General features: G+C 45.0%; 1 protein-coding gene across 9 annotated transcripts in view; it reads right to left on the minus strand.

Moving 5' to 3' along the window:
• The window catches only part of LOC122549654 (thyroid hormone receptor beta), a 184317-nt gene that overhangs the window by 24622 nt on the left and 133359 nt on the right, over positions 1–26336 (minus strand). For 8 of the 9 annotated variants that reach the window (XM_087986904.1, XM_043689449.2, XM_087986903.1 and 5 more), the window contains one exon: positions 8905–9005. In XM_087986904.1, coding sequence (XP_087843030.1) covers positions 8905–9005 — 101 coding nt within the window. Of the gene's footprint in view, positions 1–8904; positions 9006–14440; positions 14807–26336 lie in introns of those variants that run through there. The other variant, XM_043689446.2, reaches the window with a different exon arrangement.

Consider the following 26336-nt stretch of genomic DNA (forward strand, 5'->3'; position numbering starts at 1 on the left):
GGTGTTGGGGTGTGGAGGGGTGGTGTTGGGGTGTGGGGGGCGGTGTTGGGGTGTGGGGGTTCGGTGTTGGGGTGTGGGGGGGCGGTGTTGGGGTGTGGGGGGGCGGTGTTGGGGTGTGGGGGGAGGCGGTGTTGGGGTGTGGGGGGGGCGGTGTTGGGGTGTGGGGGGGCGGTGTTGGTGTGTGGGGGGGCGGTGTTGGGGTGTGGGGGGAGGCGGTGTTGGGGTGTGGGGGGGGCGGTGTTGGGGTGTGGGGGGGCGGTGTTGGGGTGTGGGGGGAGGCAGTGTTGGGGTGTGGGGGGGGCGGTGTTGGGGTGTGGGGGGGTGGTGTTGGGGTGTGGGGGGAGGCGGTGTTGGGGTGTGGGGGGGGCGGTGTTGGGGTGTGGGGGGGGCAGTGTTGGGGTGTGGGGGGCGGTGTTGGGGTGTGGGGGGCGGTGTTGGGGTGTGGGGGGGCGGTGTTGGGGTGTGGGGGGGCGGTGTTGGGGTGTGGGGGGGCGGTGTTGGGGTGTGGGGGTTCGGTGTTGGGGTGTGGGGGGGGGCGGTGTTGGGGTGTGGGGGGTTCGGTGTTGGGGTGTGGGGGGGGGCGGTGTTGGGGTGTGGGGGGGGCGGTGTTGGGGTGTGGGGGGTTCGGTGTTGGGGTGTGGGGGGGGCGGTGTTGGGGTGTGGGGGGTTCGGTGTTGGGGTGTGGGGGGGCGGTGTTGGGGTGTGGGGGGGTGGTGTTGGGGTGTGGGGGGGCGGTGTTGGGGTGTGGGGGGGCGGTGTTGGGGTGTGGGGGGCGGTGTTGGGGTGTGGGGGTTCGGTGTTGGGGTGTGGGGGTTCGGTGTTGGGGTGTGGGGGGGGCGGTGTTGGGGTGTGGGGGGGGCGGTGTTGGGGTGGGGGGGGCGATGTTGGGGTGTGGGGGGGGCGGTGTTGGGGTGTGGGGGGGCGGTGTTGGGGTGTGGGGGGGCGGTGTTGGGGTGTGGGGGGGGCGGTGTTGGGGTGTGGGGGGGGCGGTGTTGGGGTGTGGGGGGGCGGTGTTGGGGTGTGGGGGGGGCGGTGTTGGGGTGTGGGGGGCGGTGTTGGGGTGTGGGGGTTCGGTGTTGGGGTGTGGGGGGGCGGTGTTGGGGTGTGGGGGGGGCGGTGTTGGGGTATGGGGGGTTCGGTGTTGGGGTGTGGGGGGGCGGTGTTGGGGTGTGGGGGGCGGTGTTGGGGTGTGGGGGGGGGCGGTGTTAGGGTGTGGGGGGGCGGTGTTGGGGTGTGGGGGGCGGTGTTGGGGTGTGGGGGGGCGGTGTTGGGGTGTGGGGGGGGCGGTGTTAGGGTGTGGGGGGGGCGGTGTTGGGGTGTGGGGGGGCGGTGTTGGGGTGTGGGGGGGCGGTGTTGGGGTGTGGGGGGGCGGTGTTGGGGTGTGGGGGGCGGTGTTGGGGTGTGGGGGGGGGCGGTGTTGGGGTGTGGGGGGGCGGTGTTGGGGTGTGGGGGTTCGGTGTTGGGGTGTGGGGGGGCGGTGTTGGGGTGTGGGGGGGCGGTGTTGGGGTGTGGGGGGGCGGTGTTGGGGTGTGGGGGGGCGGTGTTGGGGTGTGGGGGGGGCGGTGTTGGGGTGTGGGGGGGCGGTGTTGGGGTGTGGGGGGGTGGTGTTGGGGTGTGGGGGGGGCGGTGTTGGGGTGTGGGGGGGGGCGGTGTTGGGGTGTGGGGGGGGGCGGTGTTAGGGTGTGGGGGCGCGGTGTTGGGGTGTGGGGGTTCGGTGTTGGGGTGTGGGGGGGGCGGTGTTGGGGTGTGGGGGGGCGGTGTTGGGGTGTGGGGGTTCGGTGTTGGGGTGTGGGGGGCGGTGTTGGGGTGTGGGGGGGCGGTGTTGGGGTGTGGGGGGGCGGTGTTGGGGTGTGGGGGTTCGGTGTTGGGGTGTGGGGGGGGCGGTGTTGGGGTGTGGGGGTTCGGTGTTGGGGTGTGGGGGGGTGGTGTTGGGGTGTGGGGGGGCGGTGTTGGGGTGTGGGGGGGGCGGTGTTGGGGTGTGGGGGGGTGGTGTTGGGGTGTGGGGGGGCGGTGTTGGGGTGTGGGGGGGTGGTGTTGGGGTGTGGGGGTTCGGTGTTGGGGTGTGGGGGGGGCGGTGTTGGGGTGTGGGGGGGCGGTGTTGGGGTGTGGGGGGGCGGTGTTGGGGTGTGGGGGTTCGGTGTTGGGGTGTGGGGGGGCGGTGTTGGGGTGTGGGGGGGCGGTGTTGGGGTGGGGGGTTCGGTGTTGGGGTGTGGGGGTTCGGTGTTGGGGTGTGGGGGGGCGGTGTTGGGGTGGGGGGTTCGGTGTTGGGGTGTGGGGGGGCGGTGTTGGGGTGTGGGGGGGGCGGTGTTGGGGTGTGGGGGGGTGGTGTTGGGGTGTGGGGGGGCGGTGTTGGGGTGTGGGGGGGTGGTGTTGGGGTGTGGGGGTTCGGTGTTGGGGTGTGGGGGGGGCGGTGTTGGGGTGTGGGGGGGCGGTGTTGGGGTGTGGGGGGGCGGTGTTGGGGTGTGGGGGGGCGGTGTTGGGGTGTGGGGGTTCGGTGTTGGGGTGTGGGGGGCGGTGTTAGGGTGTGGGGGGGCGGTGTTGGGGTGTGGGGGGGCGGTGTTGGGGTGTGGGGGGCGGTGTTGGGGTGTGGGGGGCGGTGTTGGGGTGTGGGGGGGCGGTGTTGGGGTGTGGGGGGGCGGTGTTGGGGTGTGGGGGGGCGGTGTTGGGGTGTGGGGGGGCGGTGTTGGGGTGTGGGGGTTCGGTGTTGGGGTGTGGGGGGGCGGTGTTGGGGTGTGGGGGGGCGGTGTTGGGGTGTGGGGGGCGGTGTTGGGGTGTGGGGGGGTGGTGTTGGGGTGTGGGGGGGCGGTGTTGGGGTGTGGGGGGGTGGTGTTGGGGTGTGGGGGTTCGGTGTTGGGGTGTGGGGGGGGCGGTGTTGGGGTGTGGGGGGGCGGTGTTGGGGTGTGGGGGTTCGGTGTTGGGGTGTGGGGGGCGGTGTTGGGGTGTGGGGGTTCGGTGTTGGGGTGTGGGGGGGCGGTGTTGGGGTGTGGGGGGGCGGTGTTGGGGTGTGGGGGGGTGGTGTTGGGGTGTGGGGGTTCGGTGTTGGGGTGTGGGGGGGTGGTGTTGGGGTGTGGGGGTTCGGTGTTGGGGTGTGGGGGGGGCGGTGTTGGGGTGTGGGGGGGCGGTGTTGGGGTGGGGGGTTCGGTGTTGGGGTGTGGGGGTTCGGTGTTGGGGTGTGGGGGTTCGGTGTTGGGGTGTGGGGGGGGCGGTGTTGGGGTGTGGGGGGCGGTGTTGGGGTGTGGGGGTTCGGTGTTGGGGTGTGGGGGGGCGGTGTTGGGGTGTGGGGGTTCGGTGTTGGGGTGTGGGGGGGCGGTGTTGGGGTGTGGGGGGGCGGTGTTGGGGTGTGGGGGGGTGGTGTTGGGGTGTGGGGGTTCGGTGTTGGGGTGTGGGGGGGTGGTGTTGGGGTGTGGGGGGCGGTGTTGGGGTGTGGGGGTTCGGTGTTGGGGTGTGGGGGGGCGGTGTTGGGGTGTGGGGGTTCGGTGTTGGGGTGTGGGGGGGTGGTGTTGGGGTGTGGGGGTTCGGTGTTGGGTTGTGGGGGGGGTGGTGTTGGGGTGTGGGGGTTCGGTGTTGGGGTGTGGGGGGGCGGTGTTGGGGTGTGGGGGGGCGGTGTTGGGGTGTGGGGGGGGCGGTGTTGGGGTGTGGGGGGGCGGTGTTGGGGTGTGGGGGGGCGGTGTTGGGGTGTGGGGGGGTGGTGTTGGGGTGTGGGGGGGTGGTGTTGGGGTGTGGGGGGGGCGGTGTTGGGGTGTGGGGGGTTCGGTGTTGGGGTGTGGGGGGGCGGTGTTGGGGTGTGGGGGGGTGGTGTTGGGGTGTGGGGGGGTGGTGTTGGGGTGTGGGGGGGGCGGTGTTGGGGTGTGGGGGGGCGGTGTTGGGGTGTGGGGGGGTGGTGTTGGGGTGTGGGGGGGTGGTGTTGGGGTGTGGGGGGGGCGGTGTTGGGGTGTGGGGGGTTCGGTGTTGGGGTGTGGGGGGGCGGTGTTGGGGTGTGGGGGGGTGGTGTTGGGGTGTGGGGGGGCGGTGTTGGGGTGTGGGGGGGTGGTGTTGGGGTGTGGGGGGGCGGTGTTGGGGTGTGGGGGGTTCGGTGTTGGGGGCGGAACAACACACCATTCTGCTTTTTCTATGCTGGCCACAGAAACATCTGTCTGTACCTCTGACTGCAGAATCCCCAACACAATTGATCTCTTGGAAGCCGACGTACCCCTCATTGCATTAGAGCAAGTCTCAATACCAGAAACTTGGCTGTTTGTGCTACGTTCCCCTGAGAATCCATCACCCCCTACATTTTCCAAAACAGCATACCTGTTTGAAATGGGTATATCCACAAAAGACTCCTGCCCTAGGTGCCGACCTCTCTCACCCTTCCTGGAGTTAACCCAGTTTAGTACAATTGCTAAATGTTGCTAGTTTTACTGTAGTGTTGTGTGCAAACCTCCAGTACTGTGGCCTGCTCCAATTACCTTTCTCCCAGCATTTCCACTTCCAGCCTCAGTCCCACTTTCCACCCTGGGGAATGCTCAGCTGTCAGATTTGCTTTCTGTCTTGTCTCCTGTTGTTCGCCTGCCCATCTTTTCCACCTGTCCTTGCTCATTGGGCCCAGCCACTCCGTCATGCTCCATCTCCTGTACTGTTACCTTAGATCCTTGTGTTTTTGTTTCTCCTGGCTTCATCCATTTCTGAGCTTACAAGTCCCTGGACTCTTATCCAGTCTCAGAAATTAGTCAGTGTCGGGTGTCTAGTAGATAGCTGCACTAACCAACTCACGCCACTAGATAGAGCCTTGTCAATCTAAAAATCCAGATGGTGAGTGCATTTTTAATTGCACACCCGTATTGTATTTTATATTTGGTGGTGCACTTGATCTTGTAAGTTATTTCAGCGAGGAATGCACAGTGCTACACATGTAAACTATTTGAAATGTTTTACTTAAGACAGACAATATCCCAAGGATCCTAACTCTGGTTTTAGCATTGATTTGTTTGGGAACACCTAATCCATTTAAAAGTTGTTTCACTTAAAGCTGCATTTTCCAAGAACACAACCACAATTTTAAGTGTGGGCTTACTGTATAGCTTAAAGAAAAAATCACATTTCTAAACACTGATATTTAGAAGGACTTGTGTAAGGATCACAAAGTTAGTTTGAAGGTACAACAAGCACTTAAGAAGACACATGGCTCAATGGCTTTTATTAAAAGAGGATTGGAATAGAAGAATAACAAAGATTTGCTACAAATGTACAGGCTTTGGTGAGAGTACACCTGAAGTAGGTGTGCATTTTTATTCCTTCCTATTTAAGGGATGACATACTTGCACTGGAGCCAGCAATAGTAAATGCTCACCGAGATTTGTTCCGAAGGTGATTGGATTGTTGCTGGATAAAGGGCTGAATAAATTGGGGTTTAGAAAAACCCCATTTCCATACAATCTGGGGTTTAGAAAAAAATAAGAGGTGATTTCATTGAAACAGACAAGAAAGAAATGTCTATGAGTCCTGAAAACATTCCAGCAGTAGTTCCGAAGATCTGTGCTCCAGAACTGTGGGCGGCACGGTGGCAAGCACTGCTGCCTCACAGCGCCAGAGACCCGGGTTCAATTCCCGACTCAGGCGACTGACTGTGTGGAGTTTGCACATTCTCCCCGTGTCTGCGTGGGTTTCCTCCGGGTGCTCCGGTTTCCTCCCACAGTCCAAAGATGTGCAGGTTAGGTGAATTGGCCGTGCTAAATTGCCCGTAGTGTTAGGTTAAAAGGGTAAATGTAGGGGTATGGGTAGGTTGCGCTTCGGCGGGTCGGTGTGGACTTGTTGGGCCGAAGGGCCTGTTTCCACACTGTAAGTAACCTAATCTAATCTAAAAAACTTGCTGCTCCTTCAGCCAAGCTCTTCAGTAACGGTTACGACACTGGCAACACCCGAAAATTGCCGTGTACACAAAAGGCAGGAGAAATCCAAACAGGCCAATTACTGCGCCAGTCTACTCTTGATCATCAGTAAAGTGATGGAAGGTGGCATCAACAGTGCTATCATATAGCACCTGCTCAGCAATAACCTGCTCAATGATGCCGAGTTTGGGCTGTACCAGGCCACTCAGCTCCTGACCTCATTACCACTTTGGTTCCATCATGGACAACAGCTGAATTCCAGAGGTGAAGCGAGAGTGCCAACCCTTGACATCAAGGCTGTATTTGGCGGAGTGTAGCATCAAGGACCCCTGGCAAAACTGCAATCAATGAGAATCAAGGCATAAAATCTCTGCTGGTTGAAGTCATATCTGGGACATAAGAAGATGGTTGTGGTTGTTGGAGGTCAGTCATCTCAGCTCTAGGACATCTCTGCAGGTGTTCCTCAGGGTAGTATCCTGGGGCCAACCATCTTTAGCTGCTTCATCAATGACCTTCCTCCATCATAAGATCAGAAGTGAGGATGGTCACTGACGATTGTTCAGCACCATGTGACTCCTCAGACACTGAAATAGTCCGTGTTGAAATGCAATAAGCTCTGGACAATATCCATGCTTAGGCAGACAAGTGGCAAATAATGTTCATATCACATAAATGCAGGGAATGGCAGTCTCCAATAAGAGCTGATCTAACCACCACCCCTTCACATTCAAAGGTGTTACCATCACTGAATCCCTGATCATCAACATCCTTGGGGGTTACCATTGACTACAAACTCAACTGGACTCACCGTATAAATTCAGTGGTTACAAGAGCAGGTCAGAGGCTAAGAATACTGCAGTGAGCAGCTCACCTCTTGACTCTCTAAAGCCTGTCCATCATCTACAAGGCACTATTCAGGAGAGTGATGGAATACTCCCCACATGCCTGGACAAGTGCAGCTCTAATAACACTCAAGAAGCTGGATACTATTCAGGACAAATCAGCCCGCTTGACGAGCATCACATCCACAAACATCCACTCCAGCAACTTCTGTGTTTGTCCACGACCACTTCCATCTAGAAGGACAAGGGTAGCGGATACATGGGAACACCACCACTTGCAAGTTTCCTTCCAAGCCACTCCCCATCTTGAGTGGGAAATATATCACCGTTCCTTCACTGTCTCTGGGTCAAAATCCTGGAATCCCTTCCCTAACGGCATTGTGGGTCAACCCATAGTGCAGCGGTTCAAGAAGGCAGCTCATCAACACCTTCTCAAGGGCAACTAGGGACAGGCAATTAATGCTGGTCAGCCAGCAACACCAACGTCCCATGAGTGAATTTTTAAAAAATCTGAAGGGCTTAACAGGATGGACATGGAGGCTTTTCCCTTAGTGAGGAATGTAGCACATGGAGCCACAAGTTTATGATAGGGATCTGTACAGTTGGTGTGAAAATGAAGTTGAGACTGTAGATTAACCATGATCATACTGAATGATATGGCAGGCTTGAGGGGCCACAGTTACTACTGCTCCTACTTCTTGTGCTGCATGAGCTGCAGACACTGACTGGAACTGCAAAACTCTTCATTAATTCATACCAGCCATGTCTATCCAATCTGGTTTATTTATTTGATTAGTCAATAAGTTTATTCAATTTTAATTGAATAAATTGCTTTAGTTTTGAAAATTAAATGACTTATCTGTTTTAGGGTACTCATTTAGTAAAGTTAAGCCATGTCACAGTATTTTTAGTCTAGAGGCAAAATAATACACTTCGCTTACTACTGTAGGAAAAAATAAAGCAGCACCTATTTTCCAATCTGAATCAATTTCACTGGTTTAGCATACTGTGAACAAAGCACTCTTTCACATTCACTCTGTGCTCCAGAGTTCCATCTATCTCTGACGTCTTTTCATCTCCAAAGTCCTCGAGTGTGTTATCTTTAAATTCATTCTCAACGCTCCTGTAACGCCATATTGGATCTGTCCAAATAGGTTTGTGTCCCATAGGTTTGTGGAAACAGTGTTTTTACTCATAGCAAACTCTTTAAAGTCTTAAATGCAGTCCTATATGACTGCGAATCTTAGTAAAATATTTCTCCCTTTCTACGCATGTCAACACCAGAAATGGTTGTCACTTTTACCCCAGAAACCTTGCTGACAACCTCGTCTGTGTTATGTAGCAATATCTGAGCCATTGGTAATTTTCTATGCTAGCTGTGTAATGGTTTAATAATATGAGACAGAATATGTATGTTCAGGGCTGCTGAAGGCTACAGTAAATCTGGAAATAATTTAAAGTAAGGCACTGTAAATGTTCATGATTATGAAGGATGCTTTGTTAATCTTTTTGTGTGGAATACACAACTACACCAATCATAGCAGTATGAACTCTCAAACAACACTCTCTGACATTGTAATATTTTGATTTGGTCTTCTATTTGTGAAAGTCATGCCCCTCCAGGAAACCTGTTCCATTTGTGTTGTCTGAAGAAAAAGAGGAAATGGAAGAATGGCAATCAGAGGAAACTATGCCATGGAAGACTCTGCCTTTCCATTTTCTGCTGTAAATTGTATATGCAGGACAAGAGCAGTGTTCTGAAAGCTAGCACATCTAGCACAGTGGTTAGCACTGCTGCCTCACAGCGCCAGAGACCCGGGTTCAATTCCCACCTCAGGCGACTGACTGCGTGGAGTTTGCACGTTCTCCCTGTGTCTGCGTGGGTTTCCTCCGGGTGCTCCGGTTTCCTCCCACAGTCCAAAGATGTGCAGGTCAGGTGAATTGGCCGTGCTAAATTGCCCGTAGTGTTAGGTAAGGTGTACATGTAGGGGTATGGGTGGGTTGCGCTTTGGTGGGGCGGAGTGGACTTGTTGGGCCGAAGGGCCTGTTTCCACACTGTAAGTAATCTAAATAAACCTGTTGGACTATAACCTAGTGTTGTGTGATTTTTAATTTTATGCAAAGGAGAGTCAGCCTTACCTGGACTTAATTGCAAACCAATGTTTATGAAGATTTGGTGACCCAAAGTTACTTACCTTACACCCTTCGCAAGTGATACAACGATAGTGATAGCCTGTGGCTTTGTCACTACACACAACACAAAGTTCATCTTTGTCCAGATAGCTTGGTATATAGCCTGAAAGTTAAAACACAAGCAGAAATAGCTTAGTGTTATAAAAGTCTTACTGCAACATATAAAATGATTACTAAAGCCCAATGAGAATGCCTGTTGGAAAATTTACAAGGTGTACGATTTTTATAAACCTGTAGCTCAGCTAAAACTAGGGGGCAAACCTGTTAAATGAAGAGTTTGTAAGTCTGCATCAATAAAGGCACCATTCCAGAAACTAACAACAACTAATCCAAACACAGAAAAGATCTCCCTTGTTAGCTGCAAATGTTGTTTGTAAAATGAATTCACACAATTTCAGCTTGGTTCCTTGTGGTGAAGATATGCCATGTGCTGCAGCCTTTAGCTGTATATTGTTACAAACAGAAAACACTCAGACCAATGAGCATCTGGAAAAAGACAAGTTAATATTTCCTGTGGAAAACCTTCATCACAAATATCAACTGGTCTGTTTCAGCCATGCTATTTTTGTTCCAGGTTTCATCATTTGCATTTTTATTTGCTTTGAAATGATGCTGTCAAACTCAGGTTAAATAGAAGTTGAACAATGCTTACTTGTTTAAGAACAAATATTGCTTTGACCCTGGGTCTGCAGATCTATACAGATTAGCCTCATGAAGCGTGGAATGAACAACATCATTATGATAGTTAGTTTATTTGTTCTTCTCCCCATGATTTCCCTCTTATCAAGGCATCAAATAGGATTTCTGGTCTTAAACAAAAGGGTAGATCTCCCACCCACACCTCTCTGTTACACAGTATAATTCTGAGGGAGGCTGTCACATCTCAGCACCTTACTCAATTGTTCATTACTTATGAGTGAGCCTGGTCAGATTCAGCTGCCAAGCAGTAAGGAAAAACTCAATCAGATATTTCTAGGAAACGTGGTGAGTTGAGGATAAACTTTCATCTAAAAGATGGCAGGTATCTGGAACTCAGTGCTTAAAGAGATAGTGAAGACAGAAATCCTCATCACATTTAACAAAACTTGGAGATGCACTTGAAGGGCAGTAATCTTCAGGGATACAGACTCAGGGCAGGAACAGATGAGGTTGTTTTGAAGCTGGCAGATATACATGGCCTGAATCAACTTTCTGTGCAATACATTTTAATGTTTGCGTTTGTCTTTCCAGCAGAGGTCAGTAGACAGACAGCAGGAAAAGCTTCCCCTTTTCATATCCATGGGAATGTTAAAAGCACTACCCCTGACTCTTGTTTGTGAACCAAGAACTCCTGTATGGACTTAAGATCAATAGCATTGAGTCCAATGCTGGGTAATTACGGGTGGTTTGGTTGTCCACAAACTGGTCATCCCTAGGCTTTTCAAAATGGTCATCACATCTCCTCCTCAAAAATGCTTTTCTTCTGGTACAAACTACAGGCCTGATTCCAATCTCCATTTCCTGTTTGAACGACCCAAATGTCTGCTCCTCTTTACCACAACTCCATTTCTGAATCTCCAGTCAGGTTCCTGTTCCTACCACAGCATTAAAAGGGGGCTAGCATGAAACAAGATAAGATTGCTCATTTGCATGCTTTTATTGCATGCTTTATGATAAAAGTAAACAGTAATTAAAATGAAAGAGCTGACATTAAATACAATAGTTTAATAAAGAAAGTTTACCTTGATCTACTACCTGTATCCTATCCTAATTCATCTCAAATCTTATTCACCTGTCACCCCTGTGCTTATTGACTCAACATTGTAATCTCCTTCAGCACTACCCTCGGTGTTGTTTCTACCCTGGTTTTTTTTTTCCTCTGCCAATTCCTTCACTCCCATATTAGCAGCTGTTCCTCAGTTATTCAGGCACCAAAGCTCTGGACTTATGGTTATGTTAAAAATGACTAATTTGACCAAGCTTTATGACACCTGCCCTCATACTTCCATCTTGGAATTGATGCTAATTTTTGTCAGATTAATATAACTAAAGGCATTTCACTGGAGTATAAAGTCCTTTTAAATATAAGTTGTTGCAGTTAATCAATAATGATAAGTAAATCATCTCCCTGCCATTCTTCCTACTAACTGATTTGATATTGCATTATTACTGCTAACCCTCAATACACGTCTTACATGGTTGATGATTCATACTATTAAAAAAAACTAGTAGCATGTGTTATTGATATTCAACTTTCATATCTAATTTTATAACTGCGATCTTCATGGACTAAAGTGACTTTTTAAAAAGACAAATACTGTTCTAAAATGCTGCTGGAAACACCTGAACAGATGGAATCTAGCTCATGAACCCATGAGCTAGAATAGGATCAGACCCAAGCCAAGATTAAAACCATTATGAGACCTTGAAAGTCTGATCTGTACCTTCCAGTTGATTCTCACTTTCTGAAAATTAAATATCGGGATGAAAGTTGTCTACAGATCCTTGAATTTAAAAATACTGACGTCAGTTACTGGAATCCACAAAGCAGCTGGAATTTAGCTAACAGCGTTTGAACAGTAAAACAGCAAATGAAAAAAAAATTGATAACAGGATGCTGCAAGTCTCTCTCTCTCTCTTTCCTGGTCTGTCTCAATCTGGTAGTCAGTGCCCAGTGAAAAAGCAGCTTGGGACAACAATCATTCACCAAGACTTCAACTTCTACAAACTCCATTACTGTTATTACATATGGATCAACACTTCAACAACTAAGTTTAAAGTATAACACCTCAAAGACTCTAAGGACATTTTTCTTAAGGTTGTGCTAGTCTCTTCTTTCTGCCTGTACCACCTTCTCCTGTATAAACTTATTAACCGTGCTTGATGTCTTGTTTTTATTTTTTGGGTTAGTAGATAGTTTTCTTTCTTTCACTCAAGAAAACCTTGTCATTTGGCTCCTTCACTTTGATCTTGTTAATTACACTAATTGAAATGAGACAGGTGAGAGCTAAGCAAGTAATAATATTTGTTGCACCAACCTGAGTGTCAGTTAAAAAAAGGGGGTGACTCAATTTTCCTCTCCTCACCTAGCTGTATTAATACACAAGATGAACTACTCAGACACGATAAGAGTGTGAAGACTTGTAGAAAACATGCCTCCCTAGTTACTGGCCTCAATGAAGCTAGCATGAATACCTTTGGCATAGAAATGTGTTGTATTCGGAAAAATAGTTCTCATCTCATCTCTGGCTCTTCTGTCAATTTTTTAAAAAATTGAGTAGTCAACTACTCAAATACCATTGTAGTTAGCAATTACAGGATAGTAGAAAGTGAACTAGCTCAGTATTGATCTTTTACAATCCAGCAGTTCTTAAATTGTTCACCATCTATATCTCTTCAGTTGTTAGAGTTATCTTCTGAATGTTCAGTTTCCTCTTTTGTCTGGAATGTTGCTTTTATCTATGCCTAATCTTAATTCTCTACAAAGCAAATTCACTCTATACTTAAAATATTGATGAAAAAGACAGATTTTGTCAAAGCTTTTCGTCTTGCATTCACCAGGATAATTCACAGGAGTACCAATTCAAAGGAAAAACAAACATTTATGCAATATAAATGCCGACTTTTCCCTTGGACTGCATTTTATTGCCAAATGTGCTGATTAATGCAAAACAAAAAAGCACTGGCAAAATGCGTTTTTTTACATCAATATTCAACTTCTGTACGGTCAAACACTATTTTAATTCTTATGCATTGTTTCCATAGCTAAGACTCATTTGAAAGCTCCCTTACAGCACTGAACAGGACAAAAAAATCAAAATTGCCTGGGAGTTAGGTAATCATTGTTGAATGTAGTGCTGTCCATGGTAAGTTGGCTGTTATCTTCCTTTGTGTAGGAATCTACAGGGTTCACTTGGTTTGATGTGGTGGAGGAAAACTATTTATTAGTCTAAGTAGAAGCTCTCATGCTGAATGAGAAGTACTTTATTCCATGTTAGTAACTGGTTACAGATTATATTTATAGTATAGACATTGTCACATAGACTATGAGGAGGTCCTTGATTTTAGGTTTGATTTCTCAGTGGTCCTAAGTATTTCTGCCCCATGTTCATGTGACATCAACACAGTGTGAGATACTTATGGGAGTCTTCAGTGTTAATCTCTTCAGACTCTTAAATGACAATCACTTCTTTCAACCACTAATATCCACTGCAATTGTTTTTCCTTTGATTCTACGATAGAGTCAGTTCTTTTACAACACGATGGTTGCGTTCTTGCGCTTTAGAAACAGCACTAAAAGTGTTGGTGGTGTTATCACGTTACAGCCAATACATGTTTTAAAAGTTTGCGCTTTTAAATTCGTCAATCACGTTACAGAGAAATCATGTTTTACGAAACACGCATTATAGCAGAACAACCTGTAGTTAATGTTAACATTTGCTTCTATCAAATTCTAACATAAGAGATTGTGCCTTGAAATCCTGGCACACTGAATAGTTTCCTGTTCACAAGTTTTGCATCACCGAAGTATTGCTTTTTTTTCCCTAGATAGGAGATTAGATTCCCTACTATGTGGAAATAGGCCCTTCGGCTCAACAGTCCACACCGACCCTTCGAAGAGTAACCCACCCAGACCCATTTCCCTCTGACTAATGCACCTAACACTATGGGCAATTTAGCATGGTCAATTAATCTAACCTGCACATCTTTGGACTGTGGGAGGAAACCGGATCACCCGGAGGAAACCCACGCAGACATGGGGAGAATGTGCAAACTCCACACGGTCACCTGAGGCTGGAATTGAACCTGGGACCCTGGTGTTGTGACACAGCAGTGCTAACCACTGAGCCACTGTGCAGTCGTCCTTTCTTTTACCTCATTCATCCTTATATGTGTCCTGACACAGTTTAATAAAAAGAAATTCCTTCCCTGTGCAGAAGCAAGTGATACATCAACTTGGATCAGATTGACACAACCATGTCTGAAATAGAAACTACACAAAAGAAGTCTAACCATCTCTGTGTGGCCATGAATGCAAGTATTGATTCAGATGGAATATTAAATCAAATATATTGAAAATTTCTAGGCCACAGCTATTAGCTTAGAAATAAGTATTTGTACAGTGATTCATGACATACAGTAGACTCTTTTGAATTTAATTTGTACAATTGCTTCAGCAGAAAATACTGTTGTACTATACTTCCAGTCTCTTGATGATTTTGCAATATTCTTGTCGAAAAAGTAATAAAATTATACAAATACAATTTAATCGGTTAGGCTGACGTGGAAAAGCAAGTTACTCTATGGTCAACAATTACAGACATCTTAACATTACTTTGCAATTTCAGCACCTTTTCCAATTCCACCAGAATACACTGACGAGTGGATTGCTTCAAGGTTTCACAGTAAAAGCAGTTTCAAAACCTAAGCACGAACTTGGGTGCCACACAGTTGACAAATCTACACAAACAGCAGGAGATTCACTGCTACTTCAGCTGTCGGTTTAAATATGCAGGATGAAACACAAGATCAAAACTAAAACTAAGAATACCACTATACCTTTCCTTGGTGAGAAAGATGGTGACTGTTCTTGATAAAAAACATCTTTATGATCATCAAAATATTCAGTCTGGCAAAAGCGGTTCATACTTGTGTTCATGTTACAATACTCGCTCTGAAACTCGTTTCCAGGGTAACTGGAAGGCTGATTCACAATCCAGGTCTGGTCCATGCAAATGTTGTTGCTGTGAGGAGCCTGAACATTAAAACTGCTATAAATCTGGCTGTCCTCTCTGTGCATATAATAATCTGGTGGCTGCATGTAACAGTCACTATTGATTGCCACTTGTGCCTCACACATTTCTTGCATGTAGAAGTTCATTTTACTTTATATTGATTTCTGTAATATTGTACAGCGCTTCCAGGATAAACTTAGGAAATAATTTCTCATAAAAAAGGTCATCATAGAAAAATCTGTAACAACTATAAAAAATATCAAATGTACAAATTTCACGTGCATAAGCGATTGCAAAGTACTCCTGTATATCTGACATATACTGTATATATACACACATAATCACACTCAACACTGCCCATCCAACAATTAAACAAATGAGGAAACAGATTAATGACAGTCAAAGGCCTTAATCTACAATGAGTTCCAATTCTTGTGGCTGACAGATAGGTAGACAGGTAGAAAACCACCAGACAGTAAATTGAAATAAAAATGATCTGATGTCCTTGGTCAAAGACAAGCTTTACTCAAATAATATTAATTCCCCTAAATCAGAATAGAATATCTATGAATTTGTATGAATTTCTAAGTTTCCTGTTTATTTTTAAAATAATACTGACAGGTTGTGAAACACTGAAATCAATAATGAATTCTATACAATTCAATAAATACTTCTTTTAAATAAGCCAATTTGTTTCTGACTGTCTTAGCATTAGTAATCCATTATTTTTATTGATATTGATTAAGTTTTAGAGTGTTAAGATGTATTACCAGTGAGCTCAGAAACTGATTACAACAATAGGTTAGCCATCTCCATTATACTCATGATCAATTAACTGGCTAAAAACAATTAATTTATTTTTAATTTTAAATAAATACAAAAGAAATAGATGTGTGCAGTTACAAACCAAATTTCAAAAATTAGTAAGAAGCATGTACAATTGATCTCATACTTAGACTGATAAAAATTAATTATCAACTGTATTGATTATTTGGGAGCATTAGACTTATGGTGAGTTAACTCAACAGGGGTGATTAAAATAAGCAGCTCCCAGCAGGCCCTTAGCAGATAAAGAAGTGTCAAGGAATATATTTCAGAATTCAAATAAACACTGAATTGTTTACTATTCAACATGTAATTATATTTTCAGATCATTGGGGTTCCGTAGCTCTCAAACTGAGGTTTATTATAAAGGAATTTTTAAAAAAATCCATTTTCTTAACATTTGACTTTGTATAAAATTCAGGTGAATATTTTGGAGGTGTACACAAATTCAGTTTATACATCTTGAACTAGCCTTTCGTCCCATCAAAATTTAAAATGGTTAAGAATTATAATTATGCTGGATTACATTCCTGGTAAAAACTATGAAATAGGTTATGTTGAAACATTTAATTTGTTTGTATGGTTCTTTGAAAAATCTAATTCAAAACATTCCTTTTAAAGACAATTAAATAAGCAATAAGACTTTAAAGCGATCAAGTCTAACATCTGTTGTTTCTCGGGTGCTCTGAGGTGATGTATAACTAAATCTGCAGGAATCTGGTGATTATACCAGTTTAACTTTTTTACAAGGTGAAACCCTACACAACACTTTAATATTTTCCATATCTGATGCAAGTTTCATTGTAAATGTTGTTCAGTTGAACACTCGTCTGTCAGGTAATTTCTGGAAAAGAAAATCCTCCAAGCTTTTAAAAAAATTAATAAATTGTATGTCTTGGTAAATGCCAACAAGGGTGCTGCAACCATTATACTAAATATGGATGTCCCTTAATAACATGCAAGTTGTGAATTTACCAGCTACATACACGAGGTGCAAAAATAAATTAATATCCAAGATCAGTGCTCCCAATGATCCAAGGATTTGCCTTTGGGCACAACATTCATGAATGAATGAATGAATGATTTAGTGTTCTAGAGACTTCTCAATGTTACATGCATGATTAAATGAGAATTCTGATTTTAAACCATGTTTATGATACACTAATTTAAGCAAATAAAAATTATAGCAGCTCCACTTCACAAGATTTATACATTTTGATGCTTACAAATTACCTTTTCCTTCAACTTTTTATCTGTAGCTTTCAATCCTTTTAAAGATACAATGAATTTGTTACTTCTGCTGTCATTAACTCCCGGAAGGATTTCAGGGGTTGTAAACTGCATTGTGCTAGTCCTTTGCTCAATTTGACTTGCCTATGTACCTTTCTGTAGTTTTCCAAATATTTTCGACAATGCCCATTCTATTTTGAACCACAAAAAATTTTAATTGTACTAACAGCAGAGAAAAAAAATGGAATTTCTTTGCAAGGAGATGCACAAAAAAACATCAGGCAGTGGCACCCTTGACAGTAGATACTATCCATATGTGGTTCTGTGCTACTGACAATTGTGCTACTGTCAAAAAGTACTGTTTTACCTGGCCATGATGTATATTTGAAAGGTCAATCATTATCTCATTCCACTTTTGGGAAAAAGAATCATTACTAACCTGCGTTTTGTCCCGGCCATGGACAGTTCTGTATCTTCTGAAGTTCCTCTACTACAATGGTTCAGAAACACACGTTCAATGAATTTATTGCACAGCCGAAACAATCATTTGAGGACTTTGAGTTCAAAGCTGGCCATGTACAAATTTCAGACTCGGGACACCAAACACCATGGAATCAGCCTTAACTGATTTATACTTATCGCGTGGTGTCCTAAGAGAAACTCTGTTACCTCACTGTGACATCTTCTGCAATCATTCAGAGGTTCCTGCATTTCTCTCCTGCTGCCTTTGGTGAATTGGAGATAGCTAAAACTGCAAGGGAACCTCAACTCCCCAATCACTCTTGGAAAAACAGGAACTTAAAGGGCACAAAGGCTTCTATCGAGCTACTAAAAGCACGTGACAAACAGTGGCAGCAACAGCCAAATTGCTCTAGCAATGTTGGGAGCAAGAGGGGAATCAATATACATGAGGCAGTTAAAAGATGCTGCTGGGAAAATCCAGCTGGCTTCCAGGACATTGCAGCAAATGTAAATACCCACTAAGATGGGTTTTCACACAACAGGTTATGCTCAAGTATTAATACTACAAGCACAGTTTGCACTCAAGTTGACAGTAGCAAAGTGGATGCAGTTATCGTCCTGGAAAGAATAAGCAATTCTAAAACAAATCATCATGTTTGTTCTCATGGCATTGACACAAGGATGTTCAGTGAAATGTCACTGTCCTAAGATTGCGCTGGCCTACGAGTTTATAAATTTTTCTTAAGAGTCAAAAGAGAGCATATGACTACCCCCTTGAGATCCTAATTCAGGCTCACATCAGAGCATTGTTTCCTGAAGATGTCAGGAAGAAGCCACAATCATATGCCAAACAGGGATGGCTGTAAGTGCCAGATGCAGGTAAAATCAACCAACCATGATCACCAGAGAAAATGTACCAGACAAACTTATGGGAATAAAGACTGCTAAGTCTTTAGAATGGATGGTAAGCATTCTAGCATCTTAACATAAGGAGTTGCAGAGAATAGGGATGCATTCACTATAATGAAGGTGCTATGTTCTGGCAAGGTCCCACTTAATGTGAAAGCCACAAATAGAATATCTTATTCCAAGGAAGGAGACAGCCAGCAGGAAACTACAGGCCAGTTAACTAAATGTCTGGTATGAGTGTACTTAAAAGGTTGGCTGAAAAACAGGAAACAAAGCAACAGGGATAAGTAGGTCAGTTTCAGCTCAGCAAACTGTAACTAGTGGAGGGACACGGATTAATACTTCACCTATTTACAAGCAGTCCCCTGTTTGCGAACAGTTTCCATTCTGGAGTCTGTTTGCAAGGCAATTTGCACGCAAGTCAGAACACAATGCAGGATAATGTAAAACAACTGTTTCAAAGTGCAGGAAATGATCGAATGTCAGGTTTTAAAAATTACAACGATGTATGATATCGCGTTCGTATCAACATTCATATTTTGGACATTCGTATATTAAGGACACTCTGTTCGATTTATAGTAATGGCTTGAATGAAGAGACAAAACCATGAAAGGTTTTACTTGCACTAACAGCTGAAATTCACTAAGGCTCCTTAGACAGCACCTTCCAAACTCATGACCACTTCCGTTTGAAAGACCAAGAGCAGTAGTTACATGAGAGTACCACCACAAGCAAGTTCCCCTCCACGTTGTACATCATACTAACGTGGAAATATATCAGTGTTCTTTCAGTACCACTGAGTCAAAATCCTACAATATCCCTTGAATAGAATTGTGGGTGTACCTGCAGCACATGGAAACTGCTGTGGTTCAAGAAAGCAGAGCACCACCACCTTCAGTAAAGCATTTACGGATGGGCAATAAATGGGCAAAGCTCACATCCCTGCATAAGCAAAAAGTCTTTTTCAAAGTTAGATGCGTTTGCACGGTTAAGCTATATGCTATTGTATAATTTTCGCTGCTGATCTGCTTATGTTACACCTGTGAGAAGTGAGCAGCTTCTTCAGATCTGCCGAGAATGAAAGATGTTGGAATGACCAAACACTGCTCGTATCTCACAAGCAACCTACTGCTTGACTGCATGGAGCCTCAGATATCAGGGATCCTTGAAATGTGACATTCAGAACCACAGTCAAATCATTGCATTGTAATGTGGACAACAGAATTTAAATGTACTCAGCAGGGATTATCCTAGGTTTGACTTGCACAGATCTTTCACACTTATGCCTACCTTGTAAGTGACACGAGGGAATCAATGATTTCATACATGTCTGGAGGGAAATGTTGATTTTTATCTTTCACCTTTTCAAGGAAGCACACTTCCAATCAAGGCAGGGTGGTGCACAATGGAAAGTTAATAGTAGGATAGAAGGCCAGCACAACATCGAGGGCCAAAGGGCCTGTGCTATGCTGTATTGTTGGAGCAAGTGAGAACTGCAGATGCTAGAGATCAGAGTTGAGAGTGTGGTGCTGGAAAAGCACAGCAGGTCAGGCAGCATTCAAGGAGCAGGAGAATCAATGTTTCGGGCATAAGCCCTTCATCAGGATATGCTGTACTGTTCTATGTCCTCTATGTTCTATGTTTAACGTGACCACTCTCCCCGGTAGCAACAATCTGCTGAGAAAATCGGTACACAGCTTTGCCTTAATTTAAAAGCTGCCCTACAGGATGGTCAAGGATTTCACAGCAATTTAGCAGTCGGCGTTCACTTTGAAACATTAATGGATTATTGGTGATAGAAGAATGAAGAGGAGGTGCTGCAGGATTCCTCTCAGCCTGTTGTCCATTTGAGAGATATCATATACTGAGTGATGCTTTGAAGCTGTGCAATGTTGGTGCCCTGTTTCACTGATTGCTCCATTCTACCTAACTCCAGCTACTGCAATGTCCATGACAAATACACGAGTAGATAATCTGAGGTGAATGTCAGAATGAAAACAGCATTTCACTAACAATACACTTGAGCCCTTACATGAATCACAATAATGTTCACGATTTGGAGATGCCCGTGTTGGACTGGGGTGTACAAAGTTAAAAATCACACAACACCAAGTTATAGTCCAACAGGTTTAATTGGAAGCACAACCACCTGATGAAGGAGCAGTGCTCTGAAAACTCGTGCTTCCACTTAAACCTGTTGGACTATAACCTGGTGTTGTGTGATTTTTAATAATGTTTACATTATGCCTTGATAGAGTGTGCGGCTTCACAAGGTCAGTGTTTGACTTGATCCGGAGCTCTGTGATATGTAACCTTACCCAGATGGATGTTGCCAACTCAAGTTACACTGGAGGTGTGGAATTCTGGCAAGAGGCCACTGCGATAGTTCCCCTCCCCTCTGAAAAAAACACCTTTTAACATCACGGACCATGATGTTATCTCCTATTCCTCTGACCAACATACATGGGCAGTCATGACCACTTGTTTAGAAAATGGAGAGTCTTGGGCAAGAACATGTGGCCTCCCACTGGCTGCAGTCATGACAGACTTTCCAATATGTAATCAAGGCCCAGGGCCTGTGCAAGTCTCCATTTCTTTTTTAAGAAACATCTAATGTGCAAATATCTTAGATTTGTGTGATCAAATAGCAATCTTTCAAAGTGTGATTAAATAGTAATCAGATCTTATAATTAAAATGTATGTTCTCTGGTTGTACAATTCTAGAATGAAAAAGGTACATTAAAACATTTTGATAATATAAAACGCTAGGTTTCCTTGCACATTTTCAGCTGGCACATGGAGGCTGACTAAAAGGCATGGATTTACAAAGGTGGCCGCAGCTTCCAAATTTAGAAAACAATTAAACATTAAATAAATTAAATGAAAACAAAACATTTTTAAAGAGTGCAATTTGAAATATGCTGCTGAATTCTGTTTCTCATCAAGTGAACCGATCCAGTTGAATTTTATAGCTGTTATCCCAATCTGATCTTGTCCAGAAAATGTATTTTTCACACTGACTTGAATAATTATCCACAATTTAGTCAAGTTCACCAAGGTTCCTTAGACAGCACCTTCCAAACCGATGGCCACTTCCAACTAGAAGGAGAAGAGCAGCAGACAAAGGGGAATACCACCACCTGCAAGTTCCCCTCCAAATCACTCACTATCCTGATTTGGAAATCTATCGCCATTCCTTCACTGTCACTGGGTCAAAATCCTGGACATTGTGAGTCGACCCACGGCATGTGGACTGCAGCGGTTCAAGAAGGCAGCTCACCAACACCTTCTCAAGGGCAACAAAGGATGGGCAATGCCTCCATCCCATTAATGAATAATAAAAACCAGAGTGGCTTGGAGGAGACCTTGCAGGTGATGGTGCTTCCATAGATCTGCAGCCCCTGTCCTTCTAGATGAAAGTGGTTTGGAAGGTGCTGTCTGAGGATCTTTGGTGAATTTCAGCAGTGCATCTTGTAGGTAGCACACACTACTGCTGCTGAGTGCTGGTGGTGAAGGGAGTGGATGTGACGCCAAGCTTCTTGTGCATTGTTGGAGCTGCACCCATCCAAGAAAGTTGGGAGTACTCTATCACACGTCTGACCTGTGCATTGTAGATGCTGGACAGGCTTTGGGGAGTCAGGAGGTGAATTACTCCCCGCATTATTCCTAGCCTCTGACCTGTTCTTACAGCCACTGTGTTTATGTGGTGATCCAGGAAAGTTCCTGGTTAATGGTAACCCACAGGATGTTGTTACTGGGGGATTCAGTAATGGTAACACCATTGAGTGTCAAGGGGTGGTGGCTAGATAGTCTCTTATTTGAGCTGGTCATTGCCTAGTATTGTGTGGTGCAAATGTTACTTGCCACTTGTCAGACCAAGCATCGATATTGCCCAGATCTTGTTGCTTTTGAACAAGGACTGCTTCAGTATTTGAGAAGTCATGAATGGTGCTGAACATTGTGCAATCATCAGCGAACATCCCCAATCCTGACCTTATTATGGGGGGCAGGTTATTGATGAAGCAGCTGAAGATAGTTGCACCAAGGACACGACCCTGAGGAACTCCTGCAGATATATCCTTGAGCTGAGATGAGTGACCTCCAACAACCACCACCATCTTCCTATGTGCTAGACATGATTCCAACCAGCTGAGAGTTTGGCCCCTGATACCCACTGATTCCAGCTTTGCTAGGGTTCTGCCATGCCACACTCGATCAAATGAAACCTTGGTGTCACTCTCCCCTCATCTCTGGAAGTCAGTTCTTTTGTCCATGCTTGAACAAAAACTGTAATGAGGTCAGGAGCTGAGTGGCTCTGGCAGAACCCAAACTGGGCATCACTGAGCAGGTTATTGACAGGACTGTTGATGACATGTTCCATCACTTCACCGATGATTGAGAACAGACTGATGGGGCAGTAATTGACCGAGTTGGATTTGTCCTGTTTTTTGTGTACAGTACATACCAATTTTCCACATTGTCAGGTAGATGCCAGTGTTGCAACTGTACTGGAAGAGCTTGGCTAGGGGAATGGCAAATTCTGAAACACAGTACTGTTGCCGGAATGTTGTCAGGGCCCGAAGCCTTTGCAGTTTCCAATTTCCAATCTCTTCAACCATTTCTTGACATCACATGGAGTGAACTGACTAAAGACTTGGTTTGTTTGATGTTGGGGACCACTTGAGGAGGCCAAGGTGGATCATCTCAGTATTTCTGGCTGAAAATTGCTGTGAATGCACTGGTGTGCTGGGCTCTTCCATCATTGAGGGCTGGGATTTCTGAAGCTTCCTCCTCCAGTGAGTTGTTTAATTATCCACCACTATTCAAGACTAGATGTAGCATGACTTCAGAGTTTAGATCTGATCTATTGGTTGTGGGATTGCTTAGCTCCTTCTCTCATGCCATTTGGCACAAAAATAGTCCTATTTTGTAGCTTCACCAGGCTCTACATTTGTATTATATTCACCATTTTTAGGGTGCCTGGTACTGCTCCTGGCATGTCTTCCTGCACTTTCCATTGAACCAGGATTGATCCCCTGGCTTGATGATAATGGTTGACTGGAGGATATGCCAGACCATGAAGTTGCAGATTATGTTGGAGTACAATCCTGCTGCTGTTAATGGCCCTCAGAGCCTCATAGATGACCCGTCTTGAGCTGCTGGATCTGTTCAAAATCTGTGCCATTTAGCACAGAGATAGTGCCACACAACACAATGGAGGATATTCTGAACATGAAAGGGGGACTTGGTCTCCACAAGGATTTTGCGGTGGTCACGCTTATCGATGCTGTCATGGACAGACGCATCTGCAGCCAGCAGATTGGGAAGGATGGGGTTGTGTGTTTTTCCCTCTTTTTGGTTCCCTCACTACCTGAAACAGGCTCAGTCTAGAAGCTATGTCCTTTAGAATTCGACCAGCTTGATCAGTAGTACTGCCGCTGAGCAGCTCTTGATAGTGCATATTGAAATCTCTCATCCAGAGTGCATTATGTGCCCTTGTTGACTTGGAAATATATCATTATTCCTTCGGTGTCTCTTGGTCAAAATGCTGGAACATTGTGGGTCTACCTACAGAACAAGGAAGAACAGCTCACCACCACCTCAAGGGCAACTAACGATGGACAATAAATGCTGTCCCAGTCAACTATGACAATAGTTCATGCATGAATAAGAAAAGTGGCCTTCATAGCTACTAATTTGGAGAGTATAATAATATTAATATGTCGAGTAGAAATTGAATGGAGTAGAAAATATGTGAGCAAGCTTTGCTAAAAAACAGTTCAGTATATCTAGCTCACTGCATGTGAACTGTAGCAAAAGCAATTAACAGCTGGTTGTCATCTGAATCTTAACTCCATCGGCAATATACATGTCAGGTGCTGGTCTTACTGATGTCTTAATCTCTATAACCATTCAAAAAGTATAAAGTTATTGTTAATCAATCTGTTATACATTTTGTCTCATCCATGGGGCAGGATAGACTTTAACTCAAAGGCAGGGACACCATTACTGCACTATGAAGACTCTCAAAGGATAGATATAAGATGCCCTTGTTAATCAAAATACTTTGTTACATATGTTTATTTTCAATATTTTGACAACAAATGCGATTGTAGCTATAATAAAATCTAATATAGAAATCAGGAAGATGAACTTCCATTTAAATATCAAAGTGAGAGCAGAGGCAGAATGAATTCCTATGTGCTTTTCCAATGCATGGTGCATATAAGATGGATCAGCAAATAAGTTTTAAAAATAGGATTTTGGTCTTTACCTCAGCTAATACAGATGCCAGAACAGGAGTCCTTCATTTATTAAGCTAATCCATTTAGATCTCAGAGGGTTGTGGATGTACTGTATTCCTCAACACTAAGAAGAAACATTTGTTGTTTGCATAGCATTCCGTGCCCTAATCTTGATGTTTGGGTGTAACTCAACAACCAAACATTTATTCTGCCAGCAGCTGAGTACCTATCCTGTAAATAATTCCAGAACAATGATCATATTAACAGTGATCTGTGAAAATTAGGATAACATTCTACTAACAAAAAAATTCATCTTGAATTCCCATTACGTTTATCAATGGCATTCTGTTGCTTCTTGTTTTTCAGGTTTGAAAAGGAGTAGCACTGTAACTTTCAACCAGTTCCATATCTTTGTGACATTAAACTCTAGCAGAAAGCCAGTCTAATAGTGCACATTGATGGTGAATTTTCCAATGCATGTTTTCATTCCAGCTTCTCCAATCAGTAGTTATTATCAGTATCAAATCCACATGACGACTGTACCAGAGTAAAGGAATCATCCCCATTAATTATTTTTATTGTCAAATATAAGGATTTTAAGTGCACACCCTGCTATTTTATACACCACCTCCCTATGTATTTAACACAAATATCTTTAAAAAATCTGCAGTCAAAATATGGTAAGTCAAATCTGTGCTCTCACAATCTTGATGCAATTTCCTATAATGTACCAATGCTCTTGACCATCATCCTGGTTTTAATTGAAAGCAGGATATAGAATCATAGAGATGTACATGCTTTTGGTCCAACTCATCCATGCCGACCAGATATCCTAACCTAATCTAGTCCCATTTACCACACTTGGCCCATATTCCTCTAAACCCTTCCTATTCATATACCCAACCAGAGGTTTTTAAATGTTGCAATTGTAACAGTCTCTACCACTTCCTCTGGCAGCTCATTCTATACATACACTACTGTCTGCAAGAAAAGTTGCCTCTTAGGTCGCTTTTAAATCTTTCCCCTCTGACCGTAAACCTCTAATTCTGGACTCCCCCACCCCAGGGATACGACCTTGTCTATTTATCCTATCCATGCCCCTCATGATTTTACAAACCTCTATAAGGTCAGCCCTCAGCCTCTGATGCTCCAGGGAAAACAGCCGTAGCCCATTCGGCCTCTCCCTATAGCTCAAATCCTCCAACCCTAGCAATATCCTTGTAAATCTTTTCTGAACCCTTTCTAATTTCACAACATCCTTCCCATAGGTGGGAGACCAAAATTGTACACAATATTCCAAAAGTGGTCTATACCCTGGCATCTGGAGAATTATGCATCTCTACTCTATGTAGACAATTTTTGATTTGTTTTGCTGTACAGCTTGTGCTACCTCACCGCTTTTCTTCATAAGTGCATGTTTTCAAAAAATAAAGATTCTGTAAGGATAGCTACTGTGTGGCATTACTCATTTATTGAACTGAACAGGGAATAGCTGCTCTAAATGTTCTCATCTTTGTTGTAGTATAATTCTTAATTATTTCTCTGTATCAGCTGTATCTCCTTTATTCGTTCTATTAGTGGTTGCAACTGGCAAGGCAGCTGTTACACAAGATGTCCACAAGCAACTATTTGGGATCTTCTGTTGGATTGTTAGTGTCCCTACCTCCATTCAACACAGACCTGCATCAAAGATGTGTCATTACATGTTCAAGCAGATTGATTACAATAATTTTTTGGGACAATTTTGTTCTCTAGTGCAGAAAGATGTAGAGGAAAATTTCTAAAAAATGTTTTACTTCAGAGTGTAGCTCTGGGATCAGCTAAATGACATTTTAATCCAGCCATCAAGCAAAATGCAACCACGTACACAGAAGATTTAGAATTATTTAATGCTGCTTTCTAATATGGGAAATTTATTTAAAAAGCACTTTTACAGACATTGCAAATTTACTGCACTATCCACAGTAATTATTTGTATCCAAGCAACTGAGAAAATAATCCTAGTCATTTAGTGTTCACCTTAAGTTTTGGGTTTCATTTTAACATTT

This window comes from Chiloscyllium plagiosum, unplaced genomic scaffold (assembly GCF_037043375.1).
Source record: "Chiloscyllium plagiosum isolate Xiang-an unplaced genomic scaffold, Cpla_swu_hap1 HiC_scaffold_5, whole genome shotgun sequence".
Lineage (NCBI taxonomy): Eukaryota > Metazoa > Chordata > Chondrichthyes > Orectolobiformes > Hemiscylliidae > Chiloscyllium > Chiloscyllium plagiosum.